At 35.7% G+C, this 18,292-nt stretch overlaps 1 protein-coding gene across 3 annotated transcripts in view; it reads right to left on the bottom strand.

Annotated features, from left to right (window-relative positions):
• XPO1 (exportin 1) overlaps positions 1 to 18,292 on the bottom strand; it is a 45,478-nt gene that overhangs the window by 10,716 nt on the left and 16,470 nt on the right. For all 3 annotated transcript variants that reach the window (XM_032410901.1, XM_032410899.1, XM_032410900.1), the window contains 8 exons: positions 7,052 to 7,113; positions 6,822 to 6,866; positions 5,403 to 5,584; positions 4,334 to 4,382; positions 4,132 to 4,251; positions 2,891 to 3,019; positions 1,855 to 2,013; positions 479 to 676 (listed from right to left, as the gene is read on the bottom strand). In XM_032410901.1, the coding sequence (XP_032266792.1) occupies positions 479 to 676; positions 1,855 to 2,013; positions 2,891 to 3,019; positions 4,132 to 4,251; positions 4,334 to 4,382; positions 5,403 to 5,584; positions 6,822 to 6,836 (852 nt within the window). In that variant the 5' untranslated portion in view covers positions 6,837 to 6,866; positions 7,052 to 7,113. The remainder of the gene's footprint in view (positions 1 to 478; positions 677 to 1,854; positions 2,014 to 2,890; positions 3,020 to 4,131; positions 4,252 to 4,333; positions 4,383 to 5,402; positions 5,585 to 6,821; positions 6,867 to 7,051; positions 7,114 to 18,292) is intronic.

Here is an 18,292-nt window from a genome sequence, read left to right as displayed (position 1 = left end):
TCACTGGTAGTGCTGATGCAGTCTACTTCCACAGACACACTTTTGAGAACCACAGTTCTTTTTTTTTTTTTTTTTAAGATTTTTATTATTTGTTAGAGAAAGGTGTGCACGCACAAGCAGGGGGAGTGGCAGGCAGGGGGAGAAGCAGACTCCCCTGCCGAGCAAGGAACCCGAAATAGGACTGATGTGGGACTTGATCCCAGGACCCTAGGATCATGACCTGAGCCGAAGGCAAACGCTTAACCGACTGAGCCACCCAGGTGTCCTCCTGAGAACCATAGTTCTTAAACCAATCCTTTTCAATCTTCTAGCTTTGAACATAAATGGAGAGGTTGCTGGATTCTCTTTTTGTAGCTCTTTTATTTGGATAGATTATAAAAGCCAAAATAAAATAAAAATAAAACCCACTACTTGCATTTAGTCTTCAAAATCACAGCAAGGAACGGACAGAGCACTCAACCACCCACTTTATTATTACCTTGGATAACACGGGCAAATACAGCTGTCTCCTGGGAGGAACATCAAAATGTTGACTTCCAGAGAGCAATGGAGAAGCAGATGTAGAGAATGGGCTCTCTCTATAGAGTTCAGCTGCCAAATGATTCCAGTACTCAAGACAAATCTTAAAGATTTCCGTTTCCTCCACTTCTGATACCAACAACATATAATGAAGGGCCTACAAAGAAGACGAACAGTATTAAAATAATCCTTAGACATTAGCATCCTACCACAAATTGCCTTCCACTTGTTACGTTAATAGGATAAAAATTCATGTTTCATTTTACACAATTCTGAGGTTTGATTATTCATCTAATAGACTAAAAATTCTCAAGGAGCAAATTGTGCTTTCTTCAGAAATCTCCTAGAACATTTAAAAACTTTATGTAGTTGTTGGCCAGGATGTATGTTAGTTAAGTTCCCTAAAAAGGAATGGACATTAAAGGACATTTCATACCAATACTCAAAAGGTGTGAACAATCCAAATGTCCATCAACTCATGATTTGGCATACAAAATATGTAACCATACAATGGACCATTATTTAGCTGTAAGAAGAGATGAAATAATGGTACATGCTACAACATGAAAGAACCTTGAAAACATGCTAAGTGAAAGACGCTAATTACAAAAGACCATATACTAGGAGTCCATTTATATGAAAGGTTCAGAATAGATAAAATCCATAGAGAGCAAATTAGTGGTTGGCTAGAGCCTGGGGGAGAGCAGAATGAGGGACTATTTTAATGGGTACGTTATTCTTTGTAGGTGAATAAAAATATTTTAGAATAGATGACAGTTGACAATACTGTGCATGTCACTGAAATTGTACACTTTAAAATAGACAGTTTTATGTTATATGCATTATACCTTAGTTTTTAAATAACATCTTTAGATTTTTCATCTCAGAAATGTCTGAAGACCCTTGAATTTAATTCTGATTATTAATTATTGATCTGGCATTATGCAGAACACATAATCAAATTCGGCTTGTAATTCAGAATGAACATATTTTTATGCACTGACAATAGATAAGAAGATGTCAAAGGTACATTTTATTTTTTTAAAAAAGATTTTATTTATCTCAGAGACAGAGTGCGCATGTGCACGAGCGCAAGCCTGAATGGAGGGGAGGAGCAGAGGGAGAAGCAGATTCCCCGCTGAGTGGGGAACCCGATGGACACTAAGATCATGACATGAGCCTACCAAAAAGGCAGACGCTTAACGGATTGAGCCAGCCAGGCGCCCCAAAGGTACAGACGTTTAAATAAAAGACATTTTGGAACAAAGGCATTTTTTAAAAAAAGCTTTCATTATATAAAAGAATTTCAGAAGCCAAAGGGTCCACAAAGCCTACCTCCATAAGTGTTTCCCTGAGATTTAACCTTTTCTCTATAAGTTGACCATGTTCCTTTAGAAAGGTGCAGAGAAACAAACTGAGATTTTGAATAAAGTTCTGTTCATCATCTTTTCCATTTGAGTATGCAAGTCGAATATTGGTATTTAAAGGAAGCATCTACAAATTTAAATATGGACCATTAGTCTGCATTCTAAAACCAACAAAAGGTATTACCTTTATTTTTTAAAAAGATTTTATTTATTTATTTGCCAGAGAAGAGACACAGCGAGAGAGGGAACACAAGCAGGGGGAGTGGGAAAGGGAGAAGCATGCTTCCCGCTGAGCAGGGAGCCCGATGCAGGGCTCGATCCCAGGACCCCGGGATCATGACCCGAGCCGAAGGCAGAGCTTAACGATTGAGCCACCCAGGTGCCCCAAGGTATTACCTTTAAATACTAAGATTTCATCACTTTGTTACTAATATTATAAACCACAGACTTAAACAGATTATTCTTCACTAGAAATCCTTCATCTATTATAGTATTTTTGTATTCTAGCTTTTGATTTTTTAAAATGTTACAAATAATAAGATTTCTACAAATTTTCTCAATTTTTCCCTGTATCAGACTTTTCCTTTCTTAGTATTATTAAAAACAAAAATACTCAAGTAATTCATTGGAACACAAACACATACTGTAATGCAGTATTATGGTTAACATTCTCAGTAATTTCCTATGTACCTAAATCAAGGTTATAAATGGATAATCTACATTTCAGAGGCAAAGTAAGAAGCAGAGCTAGTATCAAAACCCCAGGTTTCCAAGCTTCTAAATTCTATGTAAATAAATTACTACGATATTCCCAGAAACTTTATTTCAAAGAATTTTCAAAATGTTCACTAAAATTTCTACCTGATCTGATTTTATGTAATAAATATACAATCACATTTTAGCTGATCTGTTATAATTAGTTGTAACAAAACAGTTCAACTCCAACCCAACTTTTTTTTTCTAAGACACTAAAATTGTTTAGTCAGTTAAGAGTGTTGTATTACCTGTTTTAGCTGCATCATTGTCAATGTAAATAGCGTTACAAATTGTTCCTCATATTGGCTTACACTCACACCAGCAATCTCAGTGAGGCACTTCAGAGAGACATTTCGAAACATTGGAACATTCAGGAACTATTATAAAATTTTTTAAAAAAGGAAGCATAAAATTAAATGGCATGTAATACTTTACTTAACAATTAAGAAAAATAAAGGTTTTAACAATAGGGAACGTAAGAGGGAAAACACCAGATAAATGGATGGTATTTTGTTCTGCACACAGATTTTGAGGAAATTTCATTCTCCACCCAATAGACAGTAAATGCTTTAGGAGCAAACTGTGCTTCTTCTGATGTGTCTTCAGACATCTAAACAAAGTCTCTTGGTAACTTTCCCAGGAACCATTATATGACTTTTAAGAACATCATGTGTTATGTGTAGTCTAATAAAGACCCAAGATTTATAACTGCTTAGGATTTTAGGAGGTGGGCAATACGTTAACAAATGTATGGTAAAACTGGCTCTTTCATTTTCTATTGTTGAGAAGGTATAAAAACGGCATACCATTTGTGGACGGCAATTTGGTTAAGCATCAAAAACCTTAAAAAAATGGATATGCCCACTGGCCCGATACTTATTCTACGTATATAAAAGTTGTATTATTTAAATAATAATGTTTCCTTTGCAGTACCACTGACAATAGCAAACAGTTTTATAAACTGTCTACCAATAAAGTATCTCCAATATTGTAAATTCACGTATTAGAATAGAGTATTACCTCATCAAGCCCTGAATTACAAAATCTCAAATGTTATAATAAGGTCTCAATTAAGCATACAAATTTATTCCTTCTATCTACCAAGAAAGCATCTGGAAAGATAATACAACCAATTGGTACTGGTGAACTCTGGATGAACAATTATTAAGACTTCATATAAGTATTTTATGCTACTGCTTTAGGAAAAAGGGGGGGGGCAGGAAAAGAACTGAGACCTTCCACTTTATAAAAACATTCCTAAAATCAAATCCCTTAACAGTTGTTCACATGGAATTCCTGAGATTTTTGACACCATTTCAAAGAATTATTAGCTGAAACTAAAGAAAAGTTCTTCTGAGTAGTTAATCGTCTTAGAAACAACACTGGTCATACCTACAAATGCATAATGCTTTTTCTATAGCTAAGAGCATTACAAATTAATAATATATGCAACTATCCAGTGATAAAAACTGAGATGTATTCACTATACCTTATAAATTAGTGTGCTGATTAACTTGGTCTCAAAAATATATCCCAGTGGAATCCAATTAAGAAATCTGAGCAATGTTTCCAAAGTTGCATGTACAAGTGGAGCATTTTGGGAATTTTCCTGTTAACAAAAACACATCTGTAAATAATCCTCTTCCTATTAATTGTTACTTAAAAAAAAAAATGAAATCAAAAGCACTTACCATCACAAACTGACACAGCTGAAAAATTTGGGAGAATTCATTGCACATGCTAAAAAACAAAGTGATCAGTTTAGAACATACACAGAAATACTGTAATTATTTACATACTAACAAAATTACAAAAAATTTCACCAATTTCAGTCATTAAAAACTTGAGTCACTTCTATTTAAACACAAATATCCGTAACTTCATCAAAAGCTACAAAGTTGCTAAAGCTATCTGTACTATCACTCTTTCAAAGCTTACCCATAAAAAATGTTATAAAGAGCATATAATTTCACTTTCAGGTTTCTGTCATCCTTACTAATTTGAAATAATTTAATCCATCTTTTTAAAAAAGATTTTATTTTTTTTTAGTAATCTCCACCCACAAAGTGGGGCTTGAACTCATGACCCCAAGATTAAGAGTCACATGCTCTATCGACTGAGCCAGCCAGGTGGCTTCCATCAATTTTATCTTGATTTAAAAGATAGTTGAAATAAAACTCTTCAAACTAAAGAGAGTAAGAGAAGCAGCATTTTATATGTATGTCCCAAATCCTACAATGTGCTTATACCCGGAAACGGAGGCAAAACTGTAAATTCTGAAGTTAGTCTGAATATATAAAGGTGAAATACTGCTGTGCCCTAATGATTAGAACAAATTTTATTACTAAGGGAAAGAAAATAAAGTGGTATGTTTCCAAGACACAGGCCTGGTAACAATTCAGTTGACATTTGGATCCAAGTCACTTCCTTCATTTATATTTAAGTAGTCACCATATAAAAACAGATCCCAAAGGTTTCTGGGAACTCCTGACCTATATTCCTTTTGCATGAGATGTATAAAGTTATTTTGCTGTGACAATGAATTATGACATCCTATCTTTATCACCACGCATATTTTTCAAGCCTCCAGATTTAGAATATTAGGTCCACTCTAGGACTATTTAAATTTCTACTAAAAAACAAAAGTAACTTAACATATTAATGATCACAGTTTCACAATAAATTATAATCAACCTCCAAATTTCTTTAAATCTTCTCAGAAATAACTTAAAAATTCTAAAGCAAAATATAATTACTTGCCTGTCTTTTAAATGCTTAGCTTTCACTTGAGTTATCTGTCCACTAGAGAAATCAAATACTTCTTCACTCAAGAGTTTAAGAATCACCATATTATTCTGACAGAGACTTTCACTGGTCCTACTTGCTCCAACAATGTCACTGATAAAAGTTGGCCAGTGTTTTGGCCATTCTTGTTTTAGTATCTAAAATAAGATAAGAAATGTTAATTTCACTTCTCAATGGCAAAACAAACTTAGTTGCGTGATACTAAAAGCAGAAGCAAATATACCCACTTTTCATTTTCTCCCCCTTGATTAAGAGAGTAAATGTGCCATCCTCTATAGAATAAATTAGGCGAAGTATAACACAGATGAAGTATTTGGCCTCAAATGCCCAGGACTCCTCTCAGTTATCCCAGCTGATAGATCTAGTCTGGTTCTTTCTTCTGTTTTTTTATTAGAGATTTTAAGTAATCTCCACACCTAATGTGGGTCTTGAGCTCTCACCCCGGAGATCAAGAGTCTCATGATCCACTAACTGAGCCTTGGTCTAGGCTGTTCTAATGTGCATGCGTATCAACATTAGCCAGATACAGATGTTTAAATTATCCTAAGTAAGCTCAAAGATAAAACTCTAAGCAATAAAAAGGTGATGGGCAGGGAGAGGCATTTTCTTTGGGTGGAATCTGAGCCCTGAAATATAGTAGCATTTGTTCATATAAATTTGGAAGAGAGACAGCATTACAGTTGGGGATGGAATCATCTTTCAAGTCTGTACTATAGTATTTGTATACATTTATATATATTATATATTTGTATATATATTTTGTATACTAGGTTTTCCTAACCAGATTATTCCCTAATTGTACCTGTTAATAAGAGGTAACTAATTTCTTTGTACTCCTCCCTCATCCCAAAGATAGGCTAACAACAAATGTCTTCAGTATAAAAGCCAGTGTAACTTAGTGAAAACCCAAATGTTCTCATAACTTATTAAATAGAAAAATCTACTTTTTTCTCACATACTAATTAATGTTCCCAAGACAATTTTTGTCATGAAAAATATGTAAATATAAAAATTTTGAAGCTGAGACTATTTAGCAAGTTTGAAAAACAGACTAAGTATAGAGATAAATGTAAGGAATGCTGAATTCAAAGGAATGATTTATGAATTAAAATGTAGATGACATGGAAAGGAAATACGCAGTCAACAGGCAACTGAGAAAATTGTAACATGTCTGATCCATATTGGAGCCATAGAAAATTTACAATTTCAAATGTTAAATAGTAGCTTAACTATTATAGTTATTGTAAAAATTATTACTGCAAGATGTTAGTCTAGTTATTTGATAAAGTAGGTCTGAATATTTTATTCTAGTAATCAGCCTAATTGAAGCATTTAATTCTTTTAAGGAAAAGAACTAATCAAATAAAAGCTTACCTGAACAAGAATCATATTTAATTTCCCAATATACACCTTTTCCTTCTAAGAAAAGAAAAAAGTTTAGATTAAAACAAAGTCTAAAACAGGTATAAGAATATAAGCAAAGAAATCCATCTGAGAATTATTACAGATCTACTGTAAATGATTATGTCTGTGATGTAAGTAGATTTAAGTTGAAGATTCAGTATTTAAATGATTTTACATTCTCACACTTTAAATGGTCTTACCTCAACACAAGTTGGGTCAGATGACGTCTTGATAATGAGGCCAACAACGTATTTTTTAATTCCTATTAAAAAAAATTATTCAACACTTTCAGAGCATGCCAATAAATCTTCAGTAAGAAAAAAAACGGGGGAGGTGAAGGTGAAAGTAAAGTCTGGTAATAAACCCCAATCCCATCGGCGGCAACACTGGCATTTTTTGAATGATGCCAATCATTTTTGTGTACTACTCCTTTAAACTTTAATTTTTGTTAACTTTACAAAATACAGACTTACAAATTACCTTCTAAGATATTTTCTAATGCTATACTAGTTAAGTACACCAACATCTAATTTTTTAAATAAAAAATACAAGGGACTATGTTGTTCATTTAACTAAATACACACATAAACTTATTTTTATGGGTTAAAACTACAAAACCCCTGAAGATGTAATTTTGTAATAAGCATTATAAATAAGAAGTTTATGTAAAATATCTCTAAATCAAGATCAGATATTGTTATCCTTTTCCAATTTAATTATAACATTAAATTAATCCTGGAAACAGGATTTTAACTTGTCCCCCACTACAATATAGAATAACAGTTAAGGAGAAAGTTTGGTTTCTAATGTTATTTACTTAAAGATATCTTAATAGTACAACCTATTCTTAACTTATTTAATGTGGGGATTGGGGGGCCTCAGGCACGTACCATAAGGAGAGGAAAAGAGAGAATTTTTTTTTTTTAAAGATTTTATTTGGGGCACCTGGGTGGCTTAGTCGGTTAAGCATCTGCCTTTGGCTCAGACCATGATCCCGGGTCCTGGGATCAAGTTCCGCATCAGGCTCCTTGCTCAGCGGGGAGCCTGCTTCTCCCTCTGCCTCTGCCTCTCCCCCTGCTTGTACGCTCTCTGTCAAATAAATAAAATCTTAAAAAAAAAAAAAGATTTTATTTATTTGTCAGAGGGAGACTGAGCACAAGCAGAGGGAGTGGCAGGCAGAGGGAGAAGCAGGCTCCCCACAGAGCAAGGAGCAATGTGGGGACCCTGGGATCATGACCTGAGCTGAAGGCAGACGCTTAACCAACTGATCTGCCCAGGCGTCCTGAAGAAAAGAGAATCTTAAGCAAGCTCCATGCCCCGAGTCAGGCTCCAGGCTCAGAGCAGAAGTCTGCTTAAGATTCTCTATCCCTCTTCCTCTGTCCCCTCCACTCAAGTGTGAGTGCACGGGTGCTCTTTCTCTCTCTCATAAATGAGTGAATCTTTTACAGTAAGAGCTGGATGCTTAACCAACAGAGCCACCCAGGCACCCTGGTCCCCTTAAGTTTTAAAGTTATATGGTACACCTACATTAACATACCCAATGGGTTTGAGAAGTAGGATCCCTAAATAAACAAATTATCATTCCCTACTATATAAAGACTACTCTCATATTTCTTTAATTTAGCTTTGCTACCAAATGATCTACGAAGATCTTCTTTCAGACCTCTGGAAATATAGTTAAGACTTTCTGGAACTATGTCCTCCAAGCCTTATCTAACCAATCTGGAACTCTGGACTCAAGCTTTCATGGAGAAGGGATTTACCCATAATAATAAGCAGGAAATATAGCCAACATGAAGGCAATAAAATACAGATTTGACTGTAAAACTACCTTAATAATCTTCATGAGATGAAATATTAAATTTATTCCCATTCATTTGCATTTCAAGCAAAACTGCCCATTTCCTTTCATATTCCAAATAACTAAACACTTAAAAACACTAATTATGAAAATAATTTCCTTAGTGTGGAAAAACTTTATTAGCACAATAAAGTCACATAATGAGGGTTATTCATCAACTGAAAATGTAATGTCAAGTGGTATCAATATTCACAGTTAAAAGCGACACTAAAAACTGCTAGGTGCCAAAAATTTAACTGTTACATACCACCTAATGTAAACTATGTCATTTATATTTTGAAAAGTTAGTTCTACTAGGCAAAGTCCACAATACTAAATATTGCAGACAAGATCCACCAATGAACGCTAACAACAATGGGCAAAACTTTCAGAAGAAATTAGACACCAGTGTAGTCTCAAATTACCTTCCCAAGACATCTGAGGGAAAAAAACCTATGTTAATAAAAAATACTTAAATGTACTGACATTATGTGCCCTATGTCTTGGTGGACTGAAGACACCACATCACTGTGGTATCTTGCCAAAACCCATGGAACCTCAACCTTATCATGAGAAAGCAGACAAACCTAAACTGAAATATACTCTACAAAATAACTGACCAGAACTCATCAAAAGTATCAAAGACCTATTAAGTAGGGATTAAGAACTGTCATAGATTAGGAGACTAAAAGGACACAACTAACTAAACTGTAAAACAGAAAAGGATATTAGAAAACTTTTGAAATCTGAATTAATAATGCCCATAGTTAACAGTACTAACCAATGTTCATTTTATGGTTTTGATAATTTTATTATGGTTGTTTAAGTTGTTAATACTAGAATAAGGTAAAAGGTGTTAGGTACATTCTATATCTTTCAGGGAACATTTTTACAGTCTATAAAATTATTTTAAAATAATAAAAGAGCCTCTGGACACAAAATCAGGTCTAGTTTAAGGCAGTAAAAAAGGGGAAACAATTAGGAGAATCAAATTTATTTTTAAAAGAGTGCTTCTGTACACCTAAAATTAATGACAACTATGCATCAATATTTAAAAACAAGCTAAATTATACCAATTATTTAGGGCAACCCACAAAATAATCCCACATGTCCTCAATATCCAGAAGATTTAACCAAAACATAATTCTATGGCTAGCCCTTCCGTTCTTTACACATAAATTACTATCACTAAGGCCTCTTTAAAAAACTGAGGAAACGGCAGTTCGAAACAAATATAAAGAGTAACAGGCATCCCTCTGAAACCTCTTAACACAGGAAACACAGAGCCTAAAAACAGAAACAAAAATACTGCCTTCTCAGATTAAATGAATGACAATACCATACAATGAGAGATTTAATAGTTTTCTTCTTAATTTGTAATTAAGGAATGAGGACAATGTCTAAAACTACTATTGCTGCTTCTAGTTGGAATGTATATATCTGGAGGCTTTTTTCAGCCTCAGAGAATAGGAAAATAGGATCAAACAGATCCTTCAACTCTTCTGTTACCAATTAAATCAATTAAGTATCTTCTCCCTCTTTTTCAGAGGCTTCTGAAGTTCACCTGTAGATGGAGCAAAGGGTAAAAGATGAAAACAAGAAAAAAAGTGAAATAATTAAAAAAAAAAAAAAGGAAATTTCCCACAGACAATACAATCTTAATTTAATGTCACTCTACAATGATCATACTTCAATCCCTTCAGAACATTGGAACAACACCTTTTCTTTATTTGACAGAGAGAAAGTACAAACAGGGCGAGTGGCAGGGAAAGGGAGAAACAGGCACCCTGCTCAGCAGGGAGGTCTGATGCGGGGCTGATCCCAGGATTCTGGGATCATGACCTGAGCTGAAGGCAGATGCCTAACCAACTGAGCTGCCCATGCACCCCAAAGAACAACACTTTTCTGATCAAGTACTGCTGCACATAAAAGTGTCTGTCTAGAATCTCCTACTGCTAGGTACAAAGGTTATTTCATTAAGTACTGTTAACTTCTTTCCCAAATCCATTCCAAGTGAGCCACTCAGGCACCCCAGTTATCTTTTATTTATAGCCCCTCATCCTATTCTTCTCAATTTGAACAAAAACTCACCGCAAAAGTTTAAATTAAACTTCAAATTACTGAAAGGTGCTATTTAAAAAAGAGACCAGCATGGGGCACACGGGTGGCTCAGTCGGTTGAGTGTCTGACTCTTGATTTCAGCTCAGGTCATGAGGCCATGGGATGGAGCCCTGACTAGGGCTCCCCGCTCAGCAGGGAGTAGGCTTATCCCTCCTCTCCCTCTGCCCCAGCTCGTGTGCACGCGCCCGGGGACGCTCTCAAATAAATAAATAAAATAAATAAATAACAAAACAAAAAACCAAAAACTCCCAATAAAACCCCCAGCCACATACAATTTCATTAAAACAAGATATACTAGTATTTAAAAAAAAAAAAAGTCTAACTAGTCAGGGGAAGGCAGATTATGACATGTAAATTTTCCAAATCACAGAGTTTATGCATTTACCTTTTATAGTCCAACTATTTTCTCACGCTCAAGAAAAGTATCTTTGACCTTTGACAGTCCCACTTAAAAAGAGCAATGTCAAATAGTCCCACCATACACTTAAGAAGTGGATAGTATCAACCTCAGCTAGCTGAAAAGGTGAGTTTAAAATAAGCCCCCAAATAAATAAATAAAACCCCATCCTGTCTTAGAAGTTACACATCATCTTTCAAGTTACACATGGCAATATTAATAATCTTATCCCCTAGGAACATTTTTTAAAAAGTGGTCCTTAGGGTGCGCCTGGGTGGCTCAGTCGTTAAGTGTCTGCCTTTGGCTCAGGTCATGATCCCAGGGCCCTGGGATCAAGCCCCACATCGGGCTCCCTGCTCGGCGGGAAGCCTGCTTCTCCCTCTCTCACTACCCCCTGCTTGTGTTCCCTCTGTCGCTGTGTCTCTGTCAAATAAATAAAATAAAATCTTTAAAAAAAAAAGGTGGTTCTTAATGACAAGGGTAAAAGAAATGCATTACCAAACCTGATTTTCATAGAGGATTCACTGAAACCCTTTACAAATGGTACTCCCCCCTCCCTTTTTAAGTAGGCTCTATGCCGAGCATGGAACCCAATGCGGGGCTTGAACTCACCACTTTGAGATCAAGACTTGAGCTGAGATCAAGACTCTTAACCGACTGAGCCACCAGGCAACCCTCACTAAAACACATTAAAATATGACAACTTATACTGACTACAACTTACTGATGGTGCCATATTCCCATGAAAGCAAAAGCCCTACATTTTTTAAAAAACATTTTATTAGGGGCACCTGGATGGCTCAGTCGGTTAAGCGTCTGCCTTCAGCTCAGGTCATGATCCCAGGGTGCTGGGATTGAGCCCCGCATCAGGCTCCCTGCTCTGTGGGAAGCCTGCTTCTCACTCGCTCTCTGCCTGCCGGTCCCCCTGCTTGTGCTCTCCCCCTCTTTCTCTGGCAAATAAATAAAATCTTAAAAAATAAATTAATCAAAAAAGTTTTTAAATAGTAAGATTTTATTAAATAAAATTTTATTAATTTATTTGAGAGAGAGAACGGGAGGAAGAGCAGAGGGACAGGGACAAACAGACTCCATGCTGAGCACGGAGCCCAACACCGCACATGGGACTCAATCCCATGACCCTGAGATCATCACTGGAGCTGAAATCAAGAGTTGGACACTTAACCACCTGAGTCACCCAGGTGCCCCCAAAGCCCTACTTTTCAAAATTTAAATCATAAAGTTGTACCTTACCATCCTATATTATCAGTGATAGATTGCCATGAAGTAACTTCAATACGTGATTCTACCTACTAAAAAATAATTGCATTCCTAAACAAATTACAAAATATGTTGAATTAAAAAGTTACACATCCTGATTTCCTTTCACAGTGGCTGATTTTCATGTATTAGAGAAAATGAATAGTCTTAACACACTATTATGAAAGTAAAACTACAGACAAAACAAAGTTCACCCCAGTTCCAAGTATTGTGCAATACTTACAAGTATCCAATTCAACTTCATTATTTTTGAAAGTTTATTTTTTAGTAATCTCTACACCCAATATGGGGCTCCAACTCACAACCCGAGATCAAGAGTCACATGCTCTTCCAACTGAGCCAGCCAGGTGTCCCTATTTGTTATTTTTTTATAGTAAACTCTACCCACAACATGGGCCTCAAACTCACAACCCTCAGATCAAGTGTCATATGCTCTACTGACTGAGCCATCCAGGGGTCCCTCCAATTCAACTTTAAATACTTGTTTACTCTCTAACATCTCATAATGCGATTCTGATACATTCCTCCATCAAAGCCATTTTAATTTTAAGTAAGGTTCTGTTCCCCTGCCAAATGTGTATTACAAGTATCTGTCCATTTAAACCACCAACACAACACTGATCAAACAGAAAGACAGACACTAAAATATACCTATCTATCCTCTTTACACCTTCTGGTCCAGATGACTCTAGAGTATGGTTCCTACTTACTCAATGAAATAATTGAGAGAACAGCAAAATGAGAGACAAACAGCTTAATTCAATTCAAAAGCATGAATTCTTAACCTAGGGCTCACAACAAAATAAGCTAGAACTGCACTGTAATTTATTATCTACGTGTTTAGTAATTTTAAGAGAAATGAGCTGTAAGATCACTCATTTTTTAAAGATTTTATTTAAGAGAGAGAGAGCACGCGTGCACAAGCAGGGAGGAGGGATAGAGGGAGAAGCAGACTCCCCGCTGAGGAGGGAGCCTGACACAGAGCTTGATCCTAGGACCCTGGGACCATGACCTGAGAAGGCAGATGCTTAACTGACTGAGCCACCCAGTCGCCCCCATCGATTACTCTTGAAACGGTTATGGCCTCAGATACTACACAACTATAAAGTATAAAAAATATAGACATAAGGTATAAAAGTATAAAAAATACATAGGAATTATTAAGTTTATAGCATCATTATCCACCTACAGATAAATCAGTCAACAAAATGTGGTATACAATGGAATATCCAGCCATTTACAAAAACGAAATTCAGATACTGTTGAAGACTGCAATATGGATGAACCTTGGAAACATAAGCTAAGTGATATTAACCAGACAAAAAAAAACAAATACTGCTAAGAATGCACCTGCATGGGGTGCCTGGGTGGCTCAGTGGGGAGTCTGCTTCTCCCCACTCATGCTCTCTCTCTCAAATAAACAAAATCTTAAAAAAAAAAAGATTGCACCTACATGAGTTACTTAGAATAGGCAAATTCATAGAGACAGAAAGTGTGTAACAGTGGTTAACAGAGACTGGGGAGTCAGTATAATGGGAGAGTTAATGTTTAATAGGTACAATTTCAATTTGGGATGATGAAAAAATCTTGGAGATAGTGATAATGGTCGTACAATATTGTGAATGGACTTATTTGACACTCAACCATACACTTAAAGTGGTAAGTATCATTACGTATATTTCATCACAAAACAACCTTTACTTTATTAAAGATTCAATAATTACAGCTGACCCTTGAACAACACAGGTCCACTTATTTGTGGGTTTTGGTCTTTTTTTTATAAACACAGTACAGTACTATAAATGTTATTTCCTTATGATTTTCTGAACATTTTCTCTCGTCTAGCTTACTTTAGTGTAAGAATAAGAATATAGTATAAAACACGTATAACATACAAAAATATATGTTCATTGACTATTATTGGTGAAGCTTCCAGTCATCAGTAGGCTATTAATGATTAAATTTAGGGGGAGTCGAAAGCTTTACATGGATTTGTGATTGCCAGGGGGTCAGTTCCCCTAACCCCTCACACCTTTTTCACAGGTCAACTGTACTGCTAGTGAGAATGTGAAACGACACAACCATTTTACAAAGTAGTCTGGCAGTTAAACATACGCCTACCATATGATCCAGCCAAGACTGGGGAGGAGGAAGGGTAATAAAGAAGGCAATCACATAGGTGAAAGTTCTTGATTATAGTTTCATGGGTATATGCTTACTTATCAAATTGTACACTTAAACAGCTTCTAGGTTCTGGCAACCATCTCTTTCCTTTTGTTCCCCCAGCCCCAAAGTTAGTAGCTGCCTCCTGTGTTTACTAACATCTACGTTACCTGAATGGCCCTCTCTTGGCCTTACCAAACCTGTCAATTTCCTTGCATTAAATCACCTTGTCTGAAAAAAAGAAAAAATACCATGCGAAATCGTTTGTGGTAAATATAAGGGACACAGAAAAGTAGGTATTAGGAACCCCAGTTAGGAAGCTACTGCAGATATTTCAAGGTGATCTGAGACTAATACATGGTTATTTGGTGAAATGAAGGTATTTTTGTGGAAAAAGACTGGCAACACGCATGCTGGGTTTATTCATACTTAGCACTTAGTGGTGCACAAGGCTTTATACACATTACCTCTTTCATATCCCAATAAGGTTGGTAGGCAGTCAAGATTCAGAGAGGTAAAGTATCTTATGCAAGATCATACTAACCATGCACTGAGTAAAACCTTATGGGCAACTGATTGGTTTACCAACTTTCTGAATTAAAAGAGACATGCGTAACTCAAACTTTAACTGCCCAAGTACCTTTAAGCAACCAAACTTCCAAAATGTCCAATTATGACTTTATCACTTTGGACTAATCATAAATTCACCATTCTTCTTTTCAGTATCAGCAAGTTCTCATTTATCTCATGAAATGCAATGACCTATAAGCCATATACCTTAACACATTAAATCATCTGGTTTAAAAAACAAAACAAAATGCTACCTTTATACAGATAAATTTTTTTCCAGGGACGGTCAAAGGGGGCTTCCCCCTTCTTTATCATAATCCAAATACAGAAATTTTTAAAAAGGGAGGGGGATTACCTGGATAATGAAGACGGATGTGCAACCAAGACAGAGAATCAACATCACTGACAGTCCTGGTACACCTTTAATCACTTCAGTAACTAGCAACCAGTCCTTATTTGGAAATTATTCTATTCCACATATTAAAATTTCCCCTTCTACATAGATCAATGGAACAAAATGGAGAGCCCAGAAATAAACCCATGCGTATTTGGTCAATTTATCTATGACAAGAAAGGCAAGAATATACAATGGGGAAACACACAATCTCTTCAATAAATGGTGCTGGGAAAACTGGACACCTACATGCAGAAGAATGAAATTGGACCACTTTCGTATACCACACAAAAATAAACTCAAAATAGACTGAAAACCTAAGTATGAGACTTGAATCTGTAAACTCCTAGAAGAAAACTCAAGACCTTGGCATTAGCAATATTTTCCAGATATATCTCCTCAGGCAAAAGAAACAAAAGCAAAAATAAACTATTGGGACTACACCAAAACAAAAGGCTTTTGCATAGCAAAGGAAAACATCAACAAAACAAGGCAACCTACTGAATGGGAAAAGATTTGCAAATGATATATCCAATAAGGGATTAATATAAAAAATGCACAACTTATACAACTCAACAAGTCCCCCTCCCAAATCTGGTTAAAAATGGGCAGGACTTTAGAATAGACATTTTCCAAAGAAGACATACAGATGGCAGAGACACATGAAAAGATACTCAACATCATGAATCATCAGGGAAATGCAGACCAAAACCACAATGAGAGATCATCTTACATCTGTCAGAATGGCTAGAATAAAAAAGACAAGAAATAATGAGTGTTGGTGAGGATATGGAGAAAAAGGAACCCTAGTGCACTGCTGGTGGGAATGCAAACTGGTGCAGCCACTGTGGAAAACAGTATGGAGGTTCCTCAAAAAATTACAAATACAACTACGATATGATCCAGTTATTTCACCACTGGGTATTTACCCAAATAAAATGAAAACACGAATTCACAAAGATATATGCACCCCAGACATTTATTGCAGCATTACTTACAATAGCCAAGATATGGAAGCAACCTAAGTGTCCATCGATGGATGAATGGATAAAGATGTGGGACACACACACACTGAATAGTACCCAACCACAAAAAAGAAAGTGTTCTTGAAGGTATAATGCTAAGTGAATAAAGTCAGACAGAAAAAGACTACCATATCATTTTATTTGTATGTGGAATCTAAGAAACAAAAACAAAACAAAGCAGAAACAGACCCATAAATACAGAAAAAACTAGTGGTTACTAGAGGGGAGATGTTTAGGGGGATGGGCAAAAGGGGTGAAGGGGACTGGAATGTACAGGCTTCTAGTACAGAATGAATAAATCACAGGGATAAAAGGTACAGTCCAGAAAGTACAGCTAATGATATTTTAATAGTATTGTATGGTGACAAATGGTAGCTACACTTGTGGTGACCAAGCATTATGTTGTACACCTGAAACTAATAAAACACTATGTGTCAACTATACTTAAAAAAAAAAGTTTTTTTTTTAGTTAAAAATTTTTTCCTCAGTGAAAAATTAAGTCTCTGACCTATAATAATTCACCATGCAAATGTTCACTTCAAACTTCAAAGATTACATGTAAATAATTTACATATATGTATAAGCAAAAATATTGGGGAACTCATTAGGTCCTTAAAGTAGAGGAATGAAGTAAACTTGGGAAACACTAACAACAGTAATTCCCTAATTGAGTAATTATATACCAAGAATAAGAATGCAGCAATCAACAAAACAATGAATTGTGGATCACTGCATCAAAAACTAATGATGTACTGTATGGTGGCTAACGTAACATCATCATCATCATCATCATCATCATAATAATAAAAAAGAATGCAATCAACAGGGGTGTGTCTACCTTTGGTTCAGGTCAGGATCCCAGGTCCTGGGACTGAGCACAGCACTGGGCTCCCTGCTCAGCGGGAGCCTGTTTCTCCCTTTCCCTCTGCCCTTCCCACCTTCCCCCATCATACTCATGTTTGGTCTCTTTCTCAAATAAATAAACGAAGAAATGAATAAAATCTTAAAAAAAAAAAAGAAAAAAGGAATGCAATTAACATTCTTGGATCCTAACATCATTAAGCTTGTATTTGGGGGATTGCGGGGGCAGGGAAGACACCAAATGAAAATATTTTTCTGGACTAAAGCAAAATGATAAAAACCAGAGAAATTTAGTAAATTTTGTACTACTTGTCTAAATCTGTTAAAATGTTCTATTATGAAACCATACCTCCCTTTTTAAAAATTAAAATCTTCTAATTTAATGTTTTTGAAACACTTTTACTTGGCTAATTATTATCTGTTGTGTATTTTCTTTTTGAAATTTTATTCATTTGTGAGCCACTGGAACAGGATACACTAAGGGGCATCTAACATAAGTCTAGTATCGTCAGGAATTTTCCTGGCAAAAAAGTGCTTTAGACAAAAAGGCTAAACTGAAAATGCCATTACCCTTAAAAAAAAAAGAAGAAAATTAACATATACTTATGGAGAAAAACCTGAAAGCAGATTAAAAAACTTATTTTGGCTTGCTGTCTGTGTGGTCAAACCTATTCTTCATTTAAAATACACCCAGCACTGCCATTTGTGTGAAGGAGCTTGTTTAATTAAAGGGCCCAACCTGACCATCATTCCCCTCTTTTAGCAAGAGAAGCACTCATTATATTTTCCTAA

Source organism: Phoca vitulina, unplaced genomic scaffold (genome assembly GCF_004348235.1).
Source record: "Phoca vitulina isolate PV1807 unplaced genomic scaffold, GSC_HSeal_1.0 scaffold12, whole genome shotgun sequence".
Taxonomy (NCBI): Eukaryota; Metazoa; Chordata; class Mammalia; order Carnivora; family Phocidae; genus Phoca; species Phoca vitulina.
The sequence above is the reverse complement of the archived record's forward strand: the minus strand, read 5'-3'. Positions and strand labels throughout refer to the sequence as shown.